Genomic DNA, 16,401 nt, shown 5'->3' on the forward strand with positions numbered 1-16,401 from the left:
AACAAAATAACCATTCACAAGCTGATTAGGGGAATCTGGTAGGGAAATACCTCGAACCCTCCTTTGTAATATGGCATTTGAGACCAAATACCCAAAATCTTCTACTGCCAACACATATAAAGAGGGCACCAATGGGCATCCTTGTTTGATCGAACGATAAAGCCCAAAAGCGTGAGATTGATGACCATTAATGGAGGTGGAAGTAGAGACATCCACAAAAAGCATCTCTACTGACTGCAAAAAAGTGGGGCCAAACCCAAGAGCTTGGAGCATTGCAAGGATGAAAGGCCACTCAATCCCGTCATAAGCTTTGGCAAAATCAATTTTCAGAAAGATGGCCCGTTGCTTGGAATGTCGAGCCCATTCCATCCCTTCCCACTTGACAATTACATTGTCTAGGATATAACGAGATTTGATAAAACCCGTTTGCTCAGGGTGAATGATCTGAGGAAGAAGATGACAGATTTTAAGAGAGATAGCCTTGGCAATAATCTTGTAAGAGACATTCAACAAAGTAATAGGCCTCCAATTGCATATATCTTCAAGATCACTCGCCTCAAGTATGAACTTGATATTTCCTTTGTTAATAATATTGCTTAGAGAATGAGAATTGTAGGCCTCAATGTAAACCTTAAGCAGGTCTGGTCCAATCTCATTCCAAAATGTTTTGTAAAATTCACAAGGGAAGCCATCACAACTAGGAGCCTTATCGTCTACCATGGAGAAGACAACTTCCTTGAGGTCTTCTAAGGTGAGCTTCTGCTCATAGAACACATATTGTTCTGGAGCATGTCTTTTAGGAGTGACAGCCAAACAAGCCTGCAAGGCTTGAGTCTAAGCCATTGAGGGACCCTGAGCTCAACCCTTATTCTCTTGCAAACTTTTATAAAACTTCTATTTTCCTCATTTGGCCTAATCTAATCAAATCACATCACAATCATCTAGTACAATTTAATATCACTTGCACTTTTAGAGTTTTTGCTTACTTTTCTACTTGTTATCATCATCATCATCTTGTATCAACATTAGTCAACCACATTCCATTCCTTTTTGCCATCTTTTGCATATACTAAATCACTGAGAGCAAACCCCAACTATCATACTATCTTGAAGGATAAGGGAACAACAAAGTGAAGAGTTTCATGAATGTTATGGTATAGCTTTACTTGTTTTTAGTTTTGTATTTCATGAAGAAGAGCTCTATTGATTGTATGTTAAATTAGTTTGTAGATTAGTAGTTTAATTGTCACCATTTACAAATAGATTACTTGAACATACATCTTGAAAACATTTGTATACCTTAAAAAATCTAAAACGTACAACTTAAATCACCAATATATCCTTTTAATTATTTATCATAAAATATTTTTTTAATTAGATTTTGTGAATGCATGTTTAGAAAGAATGATAACTTTTTCCCTAATATAAGTTAGTCTTTAATCTACAGATAGACAAGAATATGCTCTAAAATACAATTACAACTTAACATGTCCTCTCCAAATTTCTCCCGTGCATCATATTCTAGCGGAAAAAAATGCAAAAATATCAAATAGAGCGACCGACTCTCACCCACGTTCGAACTGTGTAACGCCATTTTTAGTTAATCCATAATATCATTCTTACCAATTGAAGTCTGCTCCAGTTGGGTAATCCACGTATTTTCAGCAAATTAGGATTGAAGTTGTGGTGGACGTCGGACAGCTTCTTTCCCTTACTAATTAGCGTTGCTAGTTTGCGTTGAACTTAGCTGGTCTCACTATCATTACTGGTAATGAGTGGGAGGCATCCATTCCTTTTTGGCAAACATTAGCAATGAATGTCCAAGCTTTGTCTCACTCAAGTTTAGGGACAATATGTAATGGATGGAAGCCATTGAAACCGGGAACGAAATGCGAACGCAGCAGCATCTACCAGAGGCTTTCAGCAAGGCCTCTTAGGATAAGATTAACAACGGCAGAAGCCATCAAAGACTCCTTGGATTTAGAATTACGAGCTTCCGATGCTAACTTGGGATTTGTGGAATGTGAAGCAGTTGGTTTTATAGATGGAAAGACGATTAGAACAGAGGACGTTGGACTTATTGCAAATGACCAAAAAAGTGAAAATTCTTTTTCTTCTAGAAGTCCCCGGAGGAAAAGGAAGAAGAAAGCAGACGACAAAAACGACTTTACCAGGTTTAAAGTTCAAAACGGTCGAGAGGTAAGATTTAAATGTTAGTTTCAAGAAATGGCTGCAATCAGTATCTTTATTGATGTTTACTTTTAGAAATCTTGGCGTCTAATTTCGATAAAACAGTTTTATAAATTTTGTTAATAGATTGATGATGTTCGAATCTACCTTATGATTGGTATACCACAATTTTGTCATATTTTTATTTGCAGCAATTGGTTTCATTGCCATTCATTAGAGCAGATGCTTTTTTCCATACAACCTTAATTCAATCTCTTGATATGACGTAAATGATTAAATTCAAACTTCCGGGCATCAATCTGCACCCAACTGTTGAGCACTGAAGATAAAAATGTAACTTAATCATACATGTTCTTTTAATCAAATCTTACACTGACTTGAAGAAGAAGAAGAACACAATTTTAAAGTCTATGAGACTAAACATAGTCTATGGGACAGCTTGTCAAATTCAGTAAATCCTTTCTTTTTCTCCGTAAGTAGATGATGAGTGCACCCAACTTCTCCACGTGTTCCTGGCTGAATAAGTTCTGCCAAGAGCTAGCTGTTAAAATATTTATAAATTTGTCCCTGTTGTCCTTGTAAGAAACACATTTGACAATAAAAATGGTATTCAGTTTCCACATTCTCATAATTCTAAAAGGAAAAAGCTCTCTCTTCCCATGCCTCTTTTGGTATTTTCCAATGCCCAGTCTCACAATAGAGCTGCTCCGAGTTAGTCCTAAGTTGGGCAATAAGAATTTTTGCTCTCCATGAAATATTGACCCTTATGTAAGCTTTTTGAAGTTGGTCATATGTGGGATTAAACTCGCTGATATAGTCTTTTTCTTGCTTCCTATCCCATTACCCCAATTGCTTTTGTAGAACTTATCCATAACAAAACCTTTTTTCTTTGTTATTTGATGGACACGTGTTGAAATGAATATTCCATTTACCCATCCACTTGATGTTTTGTTGCATCCATGTTTTCCCATTTACCCATCCACTTGATGTTTTGTTGCATCCGTGTTTTCTTCCTTTTGCACAATACATCACTCAAGACAACCTCAGGCCATCTACCATCTTCCATTTGTTCGGTTCTTTTTAGGTATCTTAGGAGACACACTATATCCATTGCTTCAATAGGAGCAACTCCGATTTGCTTAATGATATCATATGGAACAATGCTCTTGATGAACCTGCTAGCAATCAAAAGTTTTTGAATTCCCTCTTTGCTTCCATTGTGAGATGGAAGTACTGTTGGCAAAACTAAAATACCTAAAAGGGTCTGATTAGTTTTCCAAGCCCAGACCTCTGCCTCTATCTCTGTTTTTAAGAGCATAAGAGGCCTTCTAGCCTCCTAAAATTCTTTTCTTTCTGCAACCTTCCCATCTTAGATTCCCGTTAAAGTCAATCCTGAGGTATTTGTAATCTGTAACTTCCTCAAGAGTGCTGCCTTCAAATTAAAACTTAATCTGATTCTGTTTTTTGCTAGGAGAGAAAACCACAACTTTAGATTTTCTGATGTTAACCTGTATTCCTACCATATTACAAAAATGCTCAAGTGTATGTAAGTGTTCTTGCAAACCATGGGCAGATTTGGCAATCAAAATAAGATCATCCGCATAAAGGAGCAGCTTTATAACAAGTCCTCTTAATTTAATCATCCGCATAAAGGAGCAGCCTTATAACAAGTCCTCTTAATTTAACACTCTCACCATTTTGCATGTTTACCCACTCTTCTAGTCTGTCAGCATGTAGTTTTATGTTAACTCTAACATGTTAGAGTTGGTGGCTTTGAACTCTTCATCATATTGTTATGGGTGCTAGCTTTGCTGCATGGTTACCCAAAACATGTGTGTAGTTTAATAAAATAAGTCAAAATAAAATAAAATACTACTCACCCACGTCTCAAATTCAATGGCTTCTCATGAACGAAACCTTGGCTGATTATCGTTTTAATTACTGTGTGGTTGAATAAATTGGAAGTTGTGTGTTGAGGAAATGTGGTTTGTATATTAAAATAATATTGCAGTACAAATTTGTTGTCAAGAGTCACATAAAGATAAAAGAAAATAATAGAATAGCATTCAGTAAGACAGAGATTAGCATGTGGTTCGCATAATAAAATAATATTGCATCACAAACTATTGTCAAAAAGTCACAAAATAGATAAAAAGAAAATAATAGAATAACATTCAATAAGACAAAGATTAACATGGTCAAACTTTGACAATATACTAGTGAAATATCTATACAGGACAAAGCATCAATGTTCATTGTTGCAAAAGAAGTTTACAATTTTCATTCAGCTGCGATTGCAATTTATATGCCTTCCAAGATATGGCCACCGTCAAACTTAGATTTTTCTGTTAAGAAAACTGTGTTTTTTTTTTTGATAGGTAATTGGCCGAAGCCTAGATTATTTATTATTTCTATTATTATCATTTGTTGAGATTAATTAGCTTGAGTAGACTTGAACGCAAGACCTCCCAATTGAGAGGCTCACAATTTACCGTTGTGCTGTAGGCTCTTACCTATTAAGAAACCGTGTATTATCTCTTAAAGAAAATATCGATTTTTAAAGATAAGACTTTTGTTTTACATTGTTGTCATAATCCAACAATTTATTTGATACTAACCCATTTCCATTCATCATTTTCTTTGCAAATGAAGAGAAGCCAAACTGCCGTCATAATCCAAATATTTTCACTTTGACAACAATTTATTTGATACTTGCCCATTTCCATTCATCATTTTCCTTCTGGCAAACTAAGAAAAGCTGAACTCTACCTCAACTCCTCTAACATTATTGGTTTTGTAAACATGTTTGCACATTGTTTTGATGTATGAACTTTCTGAAGAACTACTCCACTTCCATCAATAACTTGTCTAATATAATCTCTGTTATGGGATTCACTCATCTATCCTCTACCTTCAGATGTGGATGTGGATGCGGGGGCCACTTGGATGCGTTGCTAGTGCAAATCCACATTTTGTGGATGTGCTCTTTGTTAAGCGTGAATGCTTGATGCAATTGTATGGGGAGTTTGTCAGTATGTTAGAGAGATGATTGAGTACTTCTATGTTGCATTCATGACATCGTTTGTCATTGATGTCAACATATATATTTTTGGGATAGTTCAACCAAAGTTGTAGAGGAAGTTTTGTTAGGCAAGGTTCGTGGTCAGTGAGTTATGCACACTTCAAGGTATATTCAGGAACTTGTCCTGATGCTATGTCTATGTTTGCATAAAAAGTTATGAAGATTTGTGTGAGTTGCAGAAAGTTTTGTGGAGACTTTTCTTAGAGAGAGTTTCTGGTATTTGCATTGTATATTTTTGGTCAGGCCGAGGATTGTTCAATACACTTGGAGTATGGTTGAAGACATGTTCAAGATGCTATGGCTAACACGGTGGAATCAGATGTTCATTCTATGAGGATTAGTGAAGACTATTCAGCGTATGGCTTCTACAAGACCGACTATTGATAAAACCATTATGGAAATATTAATTGTAATGTAACATGTATTGTAATATCTTAATGTGGTCCTATATTGTTCATTGTAAATATAGAAAGCCTCAAGGCCGACTTGATACTTGTTTTAGGACTTGGTATAAATGAAAGTTTGTTTCCTTGTGGATTAGTATCCATTGCAGATGGTTGTTGGTTATGCAAGCTTGAATGCGAATTATGTTTGATCAGAACATTGATTGATGTTGAGGATGTACTGAGAGCTTCAAAGGAACTGTATTGGCAAAGAAGTTGCTGTTTAGTCATTTTAGAACTTGGATATGCTATCCTGAAGATTGTTTACTAAAGATAGTCTGAGGCTATTTGAACATTGGGTTCAACTGTCCTCCTTTCAACTCCTAATAGGGTTGACACAACTTCTAATAGGGTTGGAATCTCCTGACAGGGATTCAAAGTTTCCTAATAGGGACTCATATATACTGATTGTATTTTATTGGCTCCTAACAAAGTCTATCTTTTCACAAGGAATATTTATATTAGCATATCATCTTGTTCATTCCCACTGGGGTTTTCACTCTAATCAAGGGTTTCCTTAGTTAACATATTTGGTGTTATTGTGCATGGTTATATTCTATGGTTGTTGCATCTATTGTTTACATGTTTCAAAATTAATAAAGATATTGAGAGTTGTTTAAATGCATAATTGATTCATCCCCACCCCTCTCAGTTATCTTGGTGGACTTTACTTTCTAACAATTGGTATCAGAGAATTAGGTCCTTGAAGGAAAAGTTTAACAACTTGTGGAGAATCATGGCTTCTTATTTCAGGAAAGAAAGTCCAAAGTTCTATGGAATAAATTATCATAGCTGGAAGGAGAAAATGAAGATTCACCTATTGTGCATGGTTTGAAGTTTTGATTGGTTACATTGAAGAAGGATATAGCAGGCAAAGATAAGCTTGACTCCTGTGAATGGACCAAAAAAGATCTATTCATGTAGAATATGCTTGCTAAAGAAGCATTGGTGTCAGCTCTTCCTGAAACAAAATATGGAGAGGTAAAATCTTTAAAGCTTGCACATGAAATTTGGATTACTTTATAGAAGATATTTGAAGGTGATGAACATGCTAAAAAGTCTAGATTGCAGAGTTGGATATGTATGTTTCAATATACTAAAATGGAGGAAGATGAAATTATAAGAGGATACTTTAGTAGGATATCTGAGATTGTTGTTGGAATTAGAAGTTGTTGTGGAACTAAGTTAGAAGATGAGATTGTGTGGAAGATTCTAAGACTTTGACTCCTATTTACCATCAGAAGGAACATATGATGGAAGAAGTTATTCCTTGTACGCCTAACTTTACAAAAGAAACTCTTCTTGGAAAGTTGTAGGGATCTGAATTGTGGATGAAATAGAATGAAGGATTACCTAGAGTTGAGATTGCTTTCACGTACAAAGAGACAAACCTACATTGACAAGAAGTGCGAGTACAAGTGGAGATTAGGCTAGAGAATGAGCAGCAAAACAAAAACAATATAAGAAGATTGATGAAGGACTCTCCTTACTTATGAAGAGAGAACCTAAAGGTAACAATTTTTTTTGTTTCTTGGACATGTAAAGAACTTGGTCATTGTTCATCTAAATGTCCTAAGATAGAAAAGAAGTTTAAACCTAGAAAGCCCTACAAGTCAAGAATACCTAAAAATTGCTTCTTCGTTAATGGGGACACTGAATTTGATTTTAAGATGGTAAATTCCCTAGATGATAGTGATGGTGAGGATGATGAGATACTATTTGTTGCTATAGAAAGTCCTGAAAAAGAAATACAAGAAGAAGAGAAGAAAAAACCTTAGTATTACATGCTGAGAAGAAAAAGTCTGATAGGATTATGGATAGTGGTTGTTCCCATCATATGATTGGAGATATGAACAAGTTTGTTGAATTCAATAGTTATAATGAAGGGATAGTTAGAGTTGGAAATAATGCAGCTTGTTACATTAAAGGAAAAGGATCTATTACTCTTGATGGAAAGACTAATAACAAGGATGTTTACTTTGTGGATGGATTGAAATATAGTCTTTTGAGTGTTGGACAACTTGTTGACAAGGGATATCTATTACAGTTAACAGAAAAGACTTGCATTATCAAAGATATGAATGGTACGTTGATTGGTACTAGTACAAGAACAAGATGTAATGTTTTTTAGTTGAACCCTACTGAAATGACATGTCTGGTTGCTAAAGTAGATGACAGTTGGTTATGGCATAAGAGATTTAGTCATATTAGCTTTGATAACATTGTAAGTTCAGTACAACATTTGCAGTTAGAGATTTGCCTAAGATTGTGAAACCTTCTAATATGATTCGCAAAGAATGTATGTTGGCAAAGTTGAAGAAAAGTTCATTTCCGAGCAAGATGTTTACTTGTGCTATCAAATTTCTGGATTTGATTGTGTATAATTTTTTTACATCAACGTTTCGGATCATACTACATGATCCATCATCAGGATGCTAGAGAGAAAAGAGAACATGAAAAATTAGAATGCAGATCCAACCAGCTGAAGAAATAGAAGGGAGGGGGAAGGGGAGGAGAGAGAGTTAGTTGATGAGACATGCCACCTAACTCATAAGGAGAAAAATGAATTAAAAATAAAAATAATCACAGGGGGGAAAAGAAGGGGGAAATAAAGACCCCAATCAGAGGAAGCCACCAAGCACAAAAAATAACTTAAGAAGAGAAAACCAAAGGAAAAGGATCGAAGAGAGAAAAATACATGCACCGACGAACTAAAGGTGCATCAACTTGAATAAAACCAAGCGAGCAAAAACAAAGAAGCTCAAGAAATGTAAAATTACAGAAAAGTCAAAAAATCGAAGGGGACTAAGCCATAAAAGAAGAAAGAAATATAAAAAATCCACTAAGCACGACAAAGAATAAAGGGGGAGAACTAAGAACCCAAACACTCGAACATCTAAAGAAAGAAAATACAACACTAAAAAAAAAAAAAGGAAAAAAATAAAAAAATAAAAAAATAAAAACAGGATAATATAGAAAAATGTATATATACATGTCTATACGTGTATGTAAGTGTATATACATGTATACATTTATATATGTATAATAATGTGTATATACATATATATCTGTATATACATATAAATATACATATATACCTGTGTAGACATATATATCTATATACATATATATATGTAAAAACATATATATGTATATAACTATATATGCGTATATATAAACATATAATTCATGTATATATATATACATGTATATGTGAATATATATATATATATATATATATATATATATATATATATATATATATATATATATATATATATATATATATATGTTAAGGATACTTCTATATGTGCGAATAATATAGACTTATATATATATCACTATTGTTACAAGAGTATCTAAATATATATATTTACAAGAGCATATAGTAACTAAAGATGTTTACTACTTCAGCGAAGTTGGAGATTGTGCATATAGTTCTGAGTGGCCCTACAGGAACAAGAGCTTTTAATGGAGAAAGGTACTTTATGCTTCTTATTGATGATTTTACTTGAATGATGTGGGTTGCATTTCTTAGACAGAAACCTAAAGCTTTTGAGAAATTCAATATATTTAAGAGTAAAGTGGAGAATGAATCTTGTTTGAAGATTAAATGTTTGAGATCAAATAGAGGTGGAGAATTTATTTCAAATGAATTTAACAACTTTGGTGAGGATAATGGTATAAAGAGATGACTTTCAGTCCCTAAGACTCTGCAACAAAATGTGATAGTAGAAAGAAGAAACAGATCAGGGACTGAAGCAACTCGAGCAATGATGTTTGTGAATATTGTATCACATATCCTTTGGAGAGAAGCAATGAACACCGCAGTATACACTATGAATAGAGTTCAAATTAGGCAAGGCATTGGTAAGACACCTTATGAACTTTGGCTTGGACATACACCTACTATGAAATACTTTTGAATCTTTGGAAGTGAATGTTGTATTAAAAGAGATGATTATATTGGGAAGTTTGATACTAGATGTGATGAAAGAATGTTTCTTGGATATTAATTGAAGAGTAAAGCATACAAATGTTTTAATTAGAGATTGAAGACTATTATTGAAAGTGCTAATGTGAGAGTAAGATGATTTTTTGATGCTTGTCTAGGTGTTTCATTTCCGGGACATGACATCATGAAGATATGCAATTAGCCAAAAAGGAAGGGATATGGGGGAAGAGACATGTCTCCTCAGCCGCAAAGCGTAAGATATAAATACATTAGAAACCCCAAGACAATCAGCGAACAAGTCAGAATAAATATATAGAAACAAGCAGCAGAAATAATCATTGAAAAGCACAGAACACAAGAAACAACAGTCTTATTATTTTTCAAAGGAGGCCTTTATGAACTATTATAATCACATATTGAACAGAGAAATTAAGATTGAGAGCAACAAAATATGAAGAATGACTCAAAGCTATACCAGGTATACATATTGAAGTGTTAATGTTGCATTACTATTATATGATGAAGAGTTTAGGAGGACATTTGGATCAAAAAAAAAATCAGATTCTAAAAATTGACCTAACAGGAGATTTTGTTCAAACCGGACCTGTGTATAAATTATAGCAGACTTTCAAAGCAGACTTATGAGAAGATATATATGATAGATTTATGAGCAGATATATATGATAGACTTACGAGCAGATACATATGACAGTAATCAAGTCAGAGTTACTGTTCTCTGTTTGACCTACCGTCTCAAGCAGAAAGAGCCATGCTGCTGAAATGACTGATTATCTAAGTGTTTATTTTCAAAGCATAATATTATGCAAACACTTGATCATTTATGTCTATAAAATGCATTTTATGATGAAAATAGAACATCTCATGAAGTAAAACAAGTACCATAAACTTTTCTGAAAATGTAATTTTATTTATTAAATGTCCATAATGTTCCACCCAGGCCATGAAACTAATTAGTAAAGTAAAAATAACCAAAGCCTGATTTTGAACATAAATACAAATGTGAAAAAGAAATATGAAAGTAAGAAGGGTCATGTGTGCCAGCCATTGCCTGGAATGGCTGGCCGTGTTGCCGGTTGTCTATTTGCTTGCTCTAGCTGTCCCGCTTTCCATGCTCCCGCTCCAAGTCTTGCAATTGGAACAAATGGGTTAGATCAAAACGATCTAAGTAATGGCCAACAAACTCACCATCCTATCCCACATGTGTATCTACATCCAAAATCCTAAGCCATGATTTATTTTTCTAACTGTTTGTATCATGTGCAGTAAAAAGATCAATATCACATGGACATAGTATGTGGCTCCCACAAGGGTTTGAGCCCAGTGTATCATTGATCAATAGGTTTATATCAGTCACAGAAAGAAAGAGCATAGTATCAAAGGAACATGTCATTCTTGATTTGAAACCTTTTATTATGTTAGATGTGCAAACCAAAAACAACTAACTGTTTAAGGGACAACTATCATTAACTTGAAACCTTAGAGTTAATCAATAGTCAAAGATGCAACATGTAAAAGTAATCAACAAGCAAAGTGTGGAATGCTACAGGAAGAGTTGTAGGAGCAATGAATTTTCAACTAAAACTAGTTTTAAAAAGGAATTGAAGTCTCCTAGGATCAAGTATTTTAGTGAACGGGAAAGCATAGCAATGACAACAGAGAAATACTTTCATTAAGCCGAGAGGCTTTCTACAGTGGCAGCAATCTTCAGTGTAAACATTTATCATTTTCAAAAAAAATTGACGGTCATTTACATGTCAAAAAAACAAATTAGATATAGACTAAATATAATTATAATTAAAATTGTGAAAATTATAGAAAGGACATGGAAGTAAAAATGAGGCAGATCAAGAGTCTCGAATCATTTCCTCACGCCTCTTAGGCTCACATAAATATGCGATGATGAACATTATGGGATTATGAAAATAGACGCCTCAGAAGGATATCTCTCGGCTTATTTTATATATATAAAATATATATAAGCTAGTGATAATCAAGTAATGCTGGGAATGAAAACATTTAAACAAGAGACAAAATTGAGACTTATTCATGTAAGAAAGCCATGTAATGGAACTATATGTTGTAAAACTGCATAAGGAAATACACAATCATAATATGAACATGGTATTGCAACCTGGACTAATAATGCAAGTGAGCGGAAGAAAATGTGCTATCATTTGAAACACCTAACCAGCAGAAGCAAGGAGCTAGTATTATCAAGAATAAGTGTATCCACAATAGCAACATTCAAAGAAAATCAAAGAAAATTCTAGCATTGAAGTGTTTCAAGAATATATGTTCCTATGCCAATGTATTTGTTACAAAAGATTCATAACAGTATCATCCGGTAGAAATCCAAATTGTGCAGTTCTGAAAAGATAAAAGTTATAGCTGAACATGTATGAAAATGGAGTTCACAGGAAAGGATAACGAATATCAGACAAAACATTATATATCCATCAGTAGAATGCATTATTATCCAAAGATCATTTCTGTCAGAGAAACTTTCAGAATTAATGAGAAATTCATTTTGCAAACACGCACTGGGATATGTTGCATAAATTTAAAAAAGAAGAAGGATGTAATAGTCTGCCTTGTTCTGTTATTTTAATGTCTATTTCTTCCTGTAATTTCGTCAAACAATTGTCTTGCAACTAAATTTCTTATAGTTTTCAGCTTGATGTTGATCAATGGTTTCTCAAGATTGTTTGTGTTTCATATGAGATGCAAATAGGAGGGAACGTAGAACCATATGCAACTAATAACAATGACCATTCATTTATTTCTTGTTTCAGATTATCAGAAAATTACAACTACCATAACAATCATATATTCTCATTAAACTCAACGCATTATATCAACTATAGAGTTCAATGATGGTCCATACCCATTGTGGCTACAATAGTGTTAATAGTTTTGAAATTGCTACAGTAACTCGCAGCTACAGTGATCCAGACTGCTACAGTAACTCACTGCTACAGTACCACGCTACAGTGATTCAGACTGCTATAGTAACTTGCTGCTACAGTACTGCATTATAGGAACTTGCTGTTACAATGTTGAATCTCAAGACCATATCTTTCAATGGCATCAAGATTGAAAGCGTAGAGGGTTTGCGTCCTCCAGGCCCGAAGAAATAATCTCCACAATTACTTCCAATTTCAAATAATATTCAGCATCCCAAATGAGAGCTATCCTCTTTCTTTTAACCCTTCCTCACTAGTTCTACGCTTCCCTCTTGCCAATGTGGGATAATACATGAGTTCTAATGTTACTTTTTCCCTTTTACGAATGCCCATGTATGTATTTTAAAACGGGGAACTTGATTTTTTATAATGTAACTTTATGAAACATTATAATATTTAATTTTAATATTCACTTTATCGTTATAACTTCAAACATTAAAATAATATACCAAATAAACTCGGAATTGCCACATATAATAGCTCATCGGAAAGAGCTTGATAGAATGCATTTCATCGTGCCACCGAAAAATGAAGGCACTGCATCCTCTGTTGGCTTACTAAAAATAGTAACTCCTCCCCATAACCCAACAAACGAACTCCATTTGGCTTGTAATTAGATTTGACTAGGCCAAATAACCTCAGGATCCCTTTTGAAGTCCTGGTTAGCCCTCGGGACCATGAAAAGAACGGGCTAACAACAACATATATCCAGACTGGCTAAGTGGGGGACATTACAGTCCGCCCCTCTTGAAATTGCTTGTCCCCAAGCAATCTCAACTCAGGATGCTGAAGAATCTGCTCTGCCTCCCAAGTTGCATCCTCAACTGGTAGGTTCCTCCACTTCACTAGGTACTCCCTGATAGTCCTCTTGTGAAGCACCCTCTCCTTGGTGTCAAGTATAGCCTCGGGAATCAAGATAAGCTTTCCCTCATCATCGAGAGGTGGCAATACTACTGAAGACACCACATTATGCCCTAATGCCTTCTTAAGTTGTGACACATGGAACACGTTATGCACTTTATTGTCTGCAGGCAGCTCCAACTCATAAGCTACCTCGCCCACTCTCTTGATTACTTTGAATGGTCCATAGTAGCGTGGTTTCAATTTCTTTGCTCCACTCCTCTTGAGAGAGGACTGTCTATACGACTGTAACATGAGGTACACCATGTCTCCCACCTCAAAAGACCTCTCAACCCTGTGCTGATCAGCATATTGCTTTTGCTGATTTTGTGCCTTTTGCAAATTTTCCTTCAAGGATCGCATAATGTCCTGACACTCCTGCAAAATATCCTTGGCCTTAGGCACCATATTGTCCCCAAATAACAAATCCAAGAAATTAGGAGCATCATACTCGTACAGTGCCATGAAAGGGGACATTTGAATAGACATATGGAAAGAGGTATTATAACAGTGCTCCCCTAGATGTAGCCACTTCACCCAAGCCCTCTGCTGCCCTACAATGTAATTTCGGAGATATCCCTCAACCTACTTGTTCACTATCTCTGTCTGCCCATCAGTTTGGTACTCGAAGTGAGCTCTGTTCCACATAACTTGAACAAATCCTGCCAAAAGTGGCTCATAAATCTGCTGTCTCTGTCACTGACTATGCTCCGTGGTATCCCATGTAGTCTGAATACCTCTCAAAAAAATATTCTGTTGTTTGTGCTGCTGAATATGTAGACAAAATTGCAAAGAAATGTGCAAATTTCGTCAATCTATCTACCACAACAAAAATACAATCCCGACCCTGTGCCTTGGGGAGGCCTATGATGAAATCCATGGAAATGCTATCCCACTTCTTTTCTGGTATGGGTAGGGGCTATAGTAAACTATTCGGAAAGGAATGTTCCTGTTTGTTCTGCTGACACACTGGGCACTCCCTAACAAACTGAAGCACCTCTGATTTGAGTCCTTTCCAAGTAAAGCGCTCTCTCACTTGCCGATATGTCTTAAAGAATCCGGGATGTCCTGCCAATTGTGAATCATGAAATGCCCTCAAAATCGTCGGCTTCATAGCGGACTCGGGTACTAAATAAGTCCTTTCCTTGTAGATGATCAGATCATTTACAACGTTGTATTGGCTATCCTAAATAGCCCCCTCAATAACGCCAGATGCCCAACTATCCTTAGCATATTCTGCCAAGATCATCTCTCTCCAATCATCTATGATTATCCCAACAACAAGCAAATGAGGCCTCCTGGATAAAGCATCTGCGACTATTTTTCTTCCCTTTGACATAGACTATGTCGAAATCATAGGCCTATAATTTACTCACCCATTTTTGTTGCCTGTCATTAAGATCCTTCTGTCTAAGGAAATGTTTCAAGCTATTATGATTTGTTTTTACGGTGAATCGGCTTCCTGCCAAGTACTGCTTGAACTTAGCTAGCGCGTGCATGATTGCTAGCCTTTCTTTGTCATAGATGCTATAGGTTTTCTCAACACCTCGTAATTTCCTGCTCTCATATGCGATGGGATGTCTTTCCTGCATGAGGACAGCCCCTATGCCTTCTCCTGAGGCATCACACTGCAACTCAAAAGGTCTAGTGAAATCTAGAATAGCCAAAACAAGACATGTACTCATCAGCTTCTTGAACCTGTCAAAACAATCCTGAGCCCTCTCTGACCACTTGAAACTGTCTTTCCATGTCAAATCTGTAAGTGGTGCTGCTATCTGTGAAAATCCCTTCACAAATCTGTGGTAGAACCCACAAAGCTCGAGAAATCCCTGGAGTTGTGAAGTGTTCCTCGACGGTGGCCAATCCAGAATGGTCTTGATCTTGTCTGGGTCAACCTGAACACTTCCTGCACTAATAATATGCCCTAGATAGAGCAACTCTGTCATCCTGAACTCGCATTTACTCATCTTGGCATATAATGACTCCCTCTCTAGAATACTAAGCACTGTATCAATATGCTTCAAATGTTCCTCCCAAGTACGGCTGTATATTAGTATACCATCAAAAAATATCAACACAAACTTCCTCAACCGATCTCTGAACACTCTATTCATACAGGATTGGAAAGTGGCGGGAGCATTAGTCAACCCGAAGGGCATGACTAAGAACTCAAAATGTCCGTAGTGGCATCTAAAAGCTGTCTTCTCCACATCCACCTCTTTAACCCGTATTTGGTGGTAGCCAGATCTCAAATCAATCTTAGAGAAGTAGCATGCAACGTGCAATTCATCAATAAGCTCCTCAATGCGCGGGATAGGGTATCGGTTCTTGATTGTCTTCTTGTTTATCTCCTTATAATCAATGCACATCCTCATTGTACCATCCTTCTTCTTCACCAATACTATTGAAGAAGAGAAAGGACTCTTGCTTGGCCGTATGTGCCCCATGTCAATCAACTCCTTGATTGCCTTTTCTATTTCATCCTTATATCTCTTTGGATGGCGGTAGGGTGTGATGATGACTGGCTTAGCCCCTTCCTCTAACTCAATAAAATGCTCGATTCCCCTATTCGAGGATCTCCCTGGAGGTATCTCACCAAACACCTTAGTATGTTTGGTTATTAGTTCCTGTACATCAGGTGGATACTCTTGTTCATGCTACTTTGTTATCTCCGGCATTGCTTTGAACTCTGCTGCCCACTACACCTGATCATGTCTAAAGAAACTCTACATCCGCTTGAGTGACACCACTCGAAGTCTCCCATCTGACAAACCTCTGAGCACTATCTTCTTACCATTTGCCTCAAACCTCATTTCCATTTTCTGGAGGTTAAATGTAAACTCTTCT

The 16,401-nt window shown here is 35.9% G+C and overlaps 1 protein-coding gene across 2 annotated transcripts in view; it reads left to right on the plus strand.

Moving 5' to 3' along the window:
• The first annotated feature begins 1,509 nt into the window (after positions 1-1,509).
• LOC149538503 (GTP-binding protein, HflX) overlaps positions 1,510-16,401 on the plus strand; it is a 188,039-nt gene continuing 173,147 nt past the window's right edge. Inside the window, exon 1 of one of the 2 annotated variants that reach the window (XM_089799831.1) lies at positions 1,510-2,199. In XM_089799831.1, the coding sequence (XP_089655957.1) occupies positions 1,813-2,199 (387 nt within the window). In that variant the 5' untranslated portion in view covers positions 1,510-1,812. The remainder of the gene's footprint in view (positions 2,200-16,401) is intronic. The other variant, XM_089799832.1, reaches the window with a different exon arrangement.

Source organism: Cupressus sempervirens, chromosome 9 (genome assembly GCF_028749045.1).
Source record: "Cupressus sempervirens isolate cs-2001-9-10 chromosome 9, ASM2874904v1, whole genome shotgun sequence".
Lineage (NCBI taxonomy): Eukaryota > Viridiplantae > Streptophyta > Pinopsida > Cupressales > Cupressaceae > Cupressus > Cupressus sempervirens.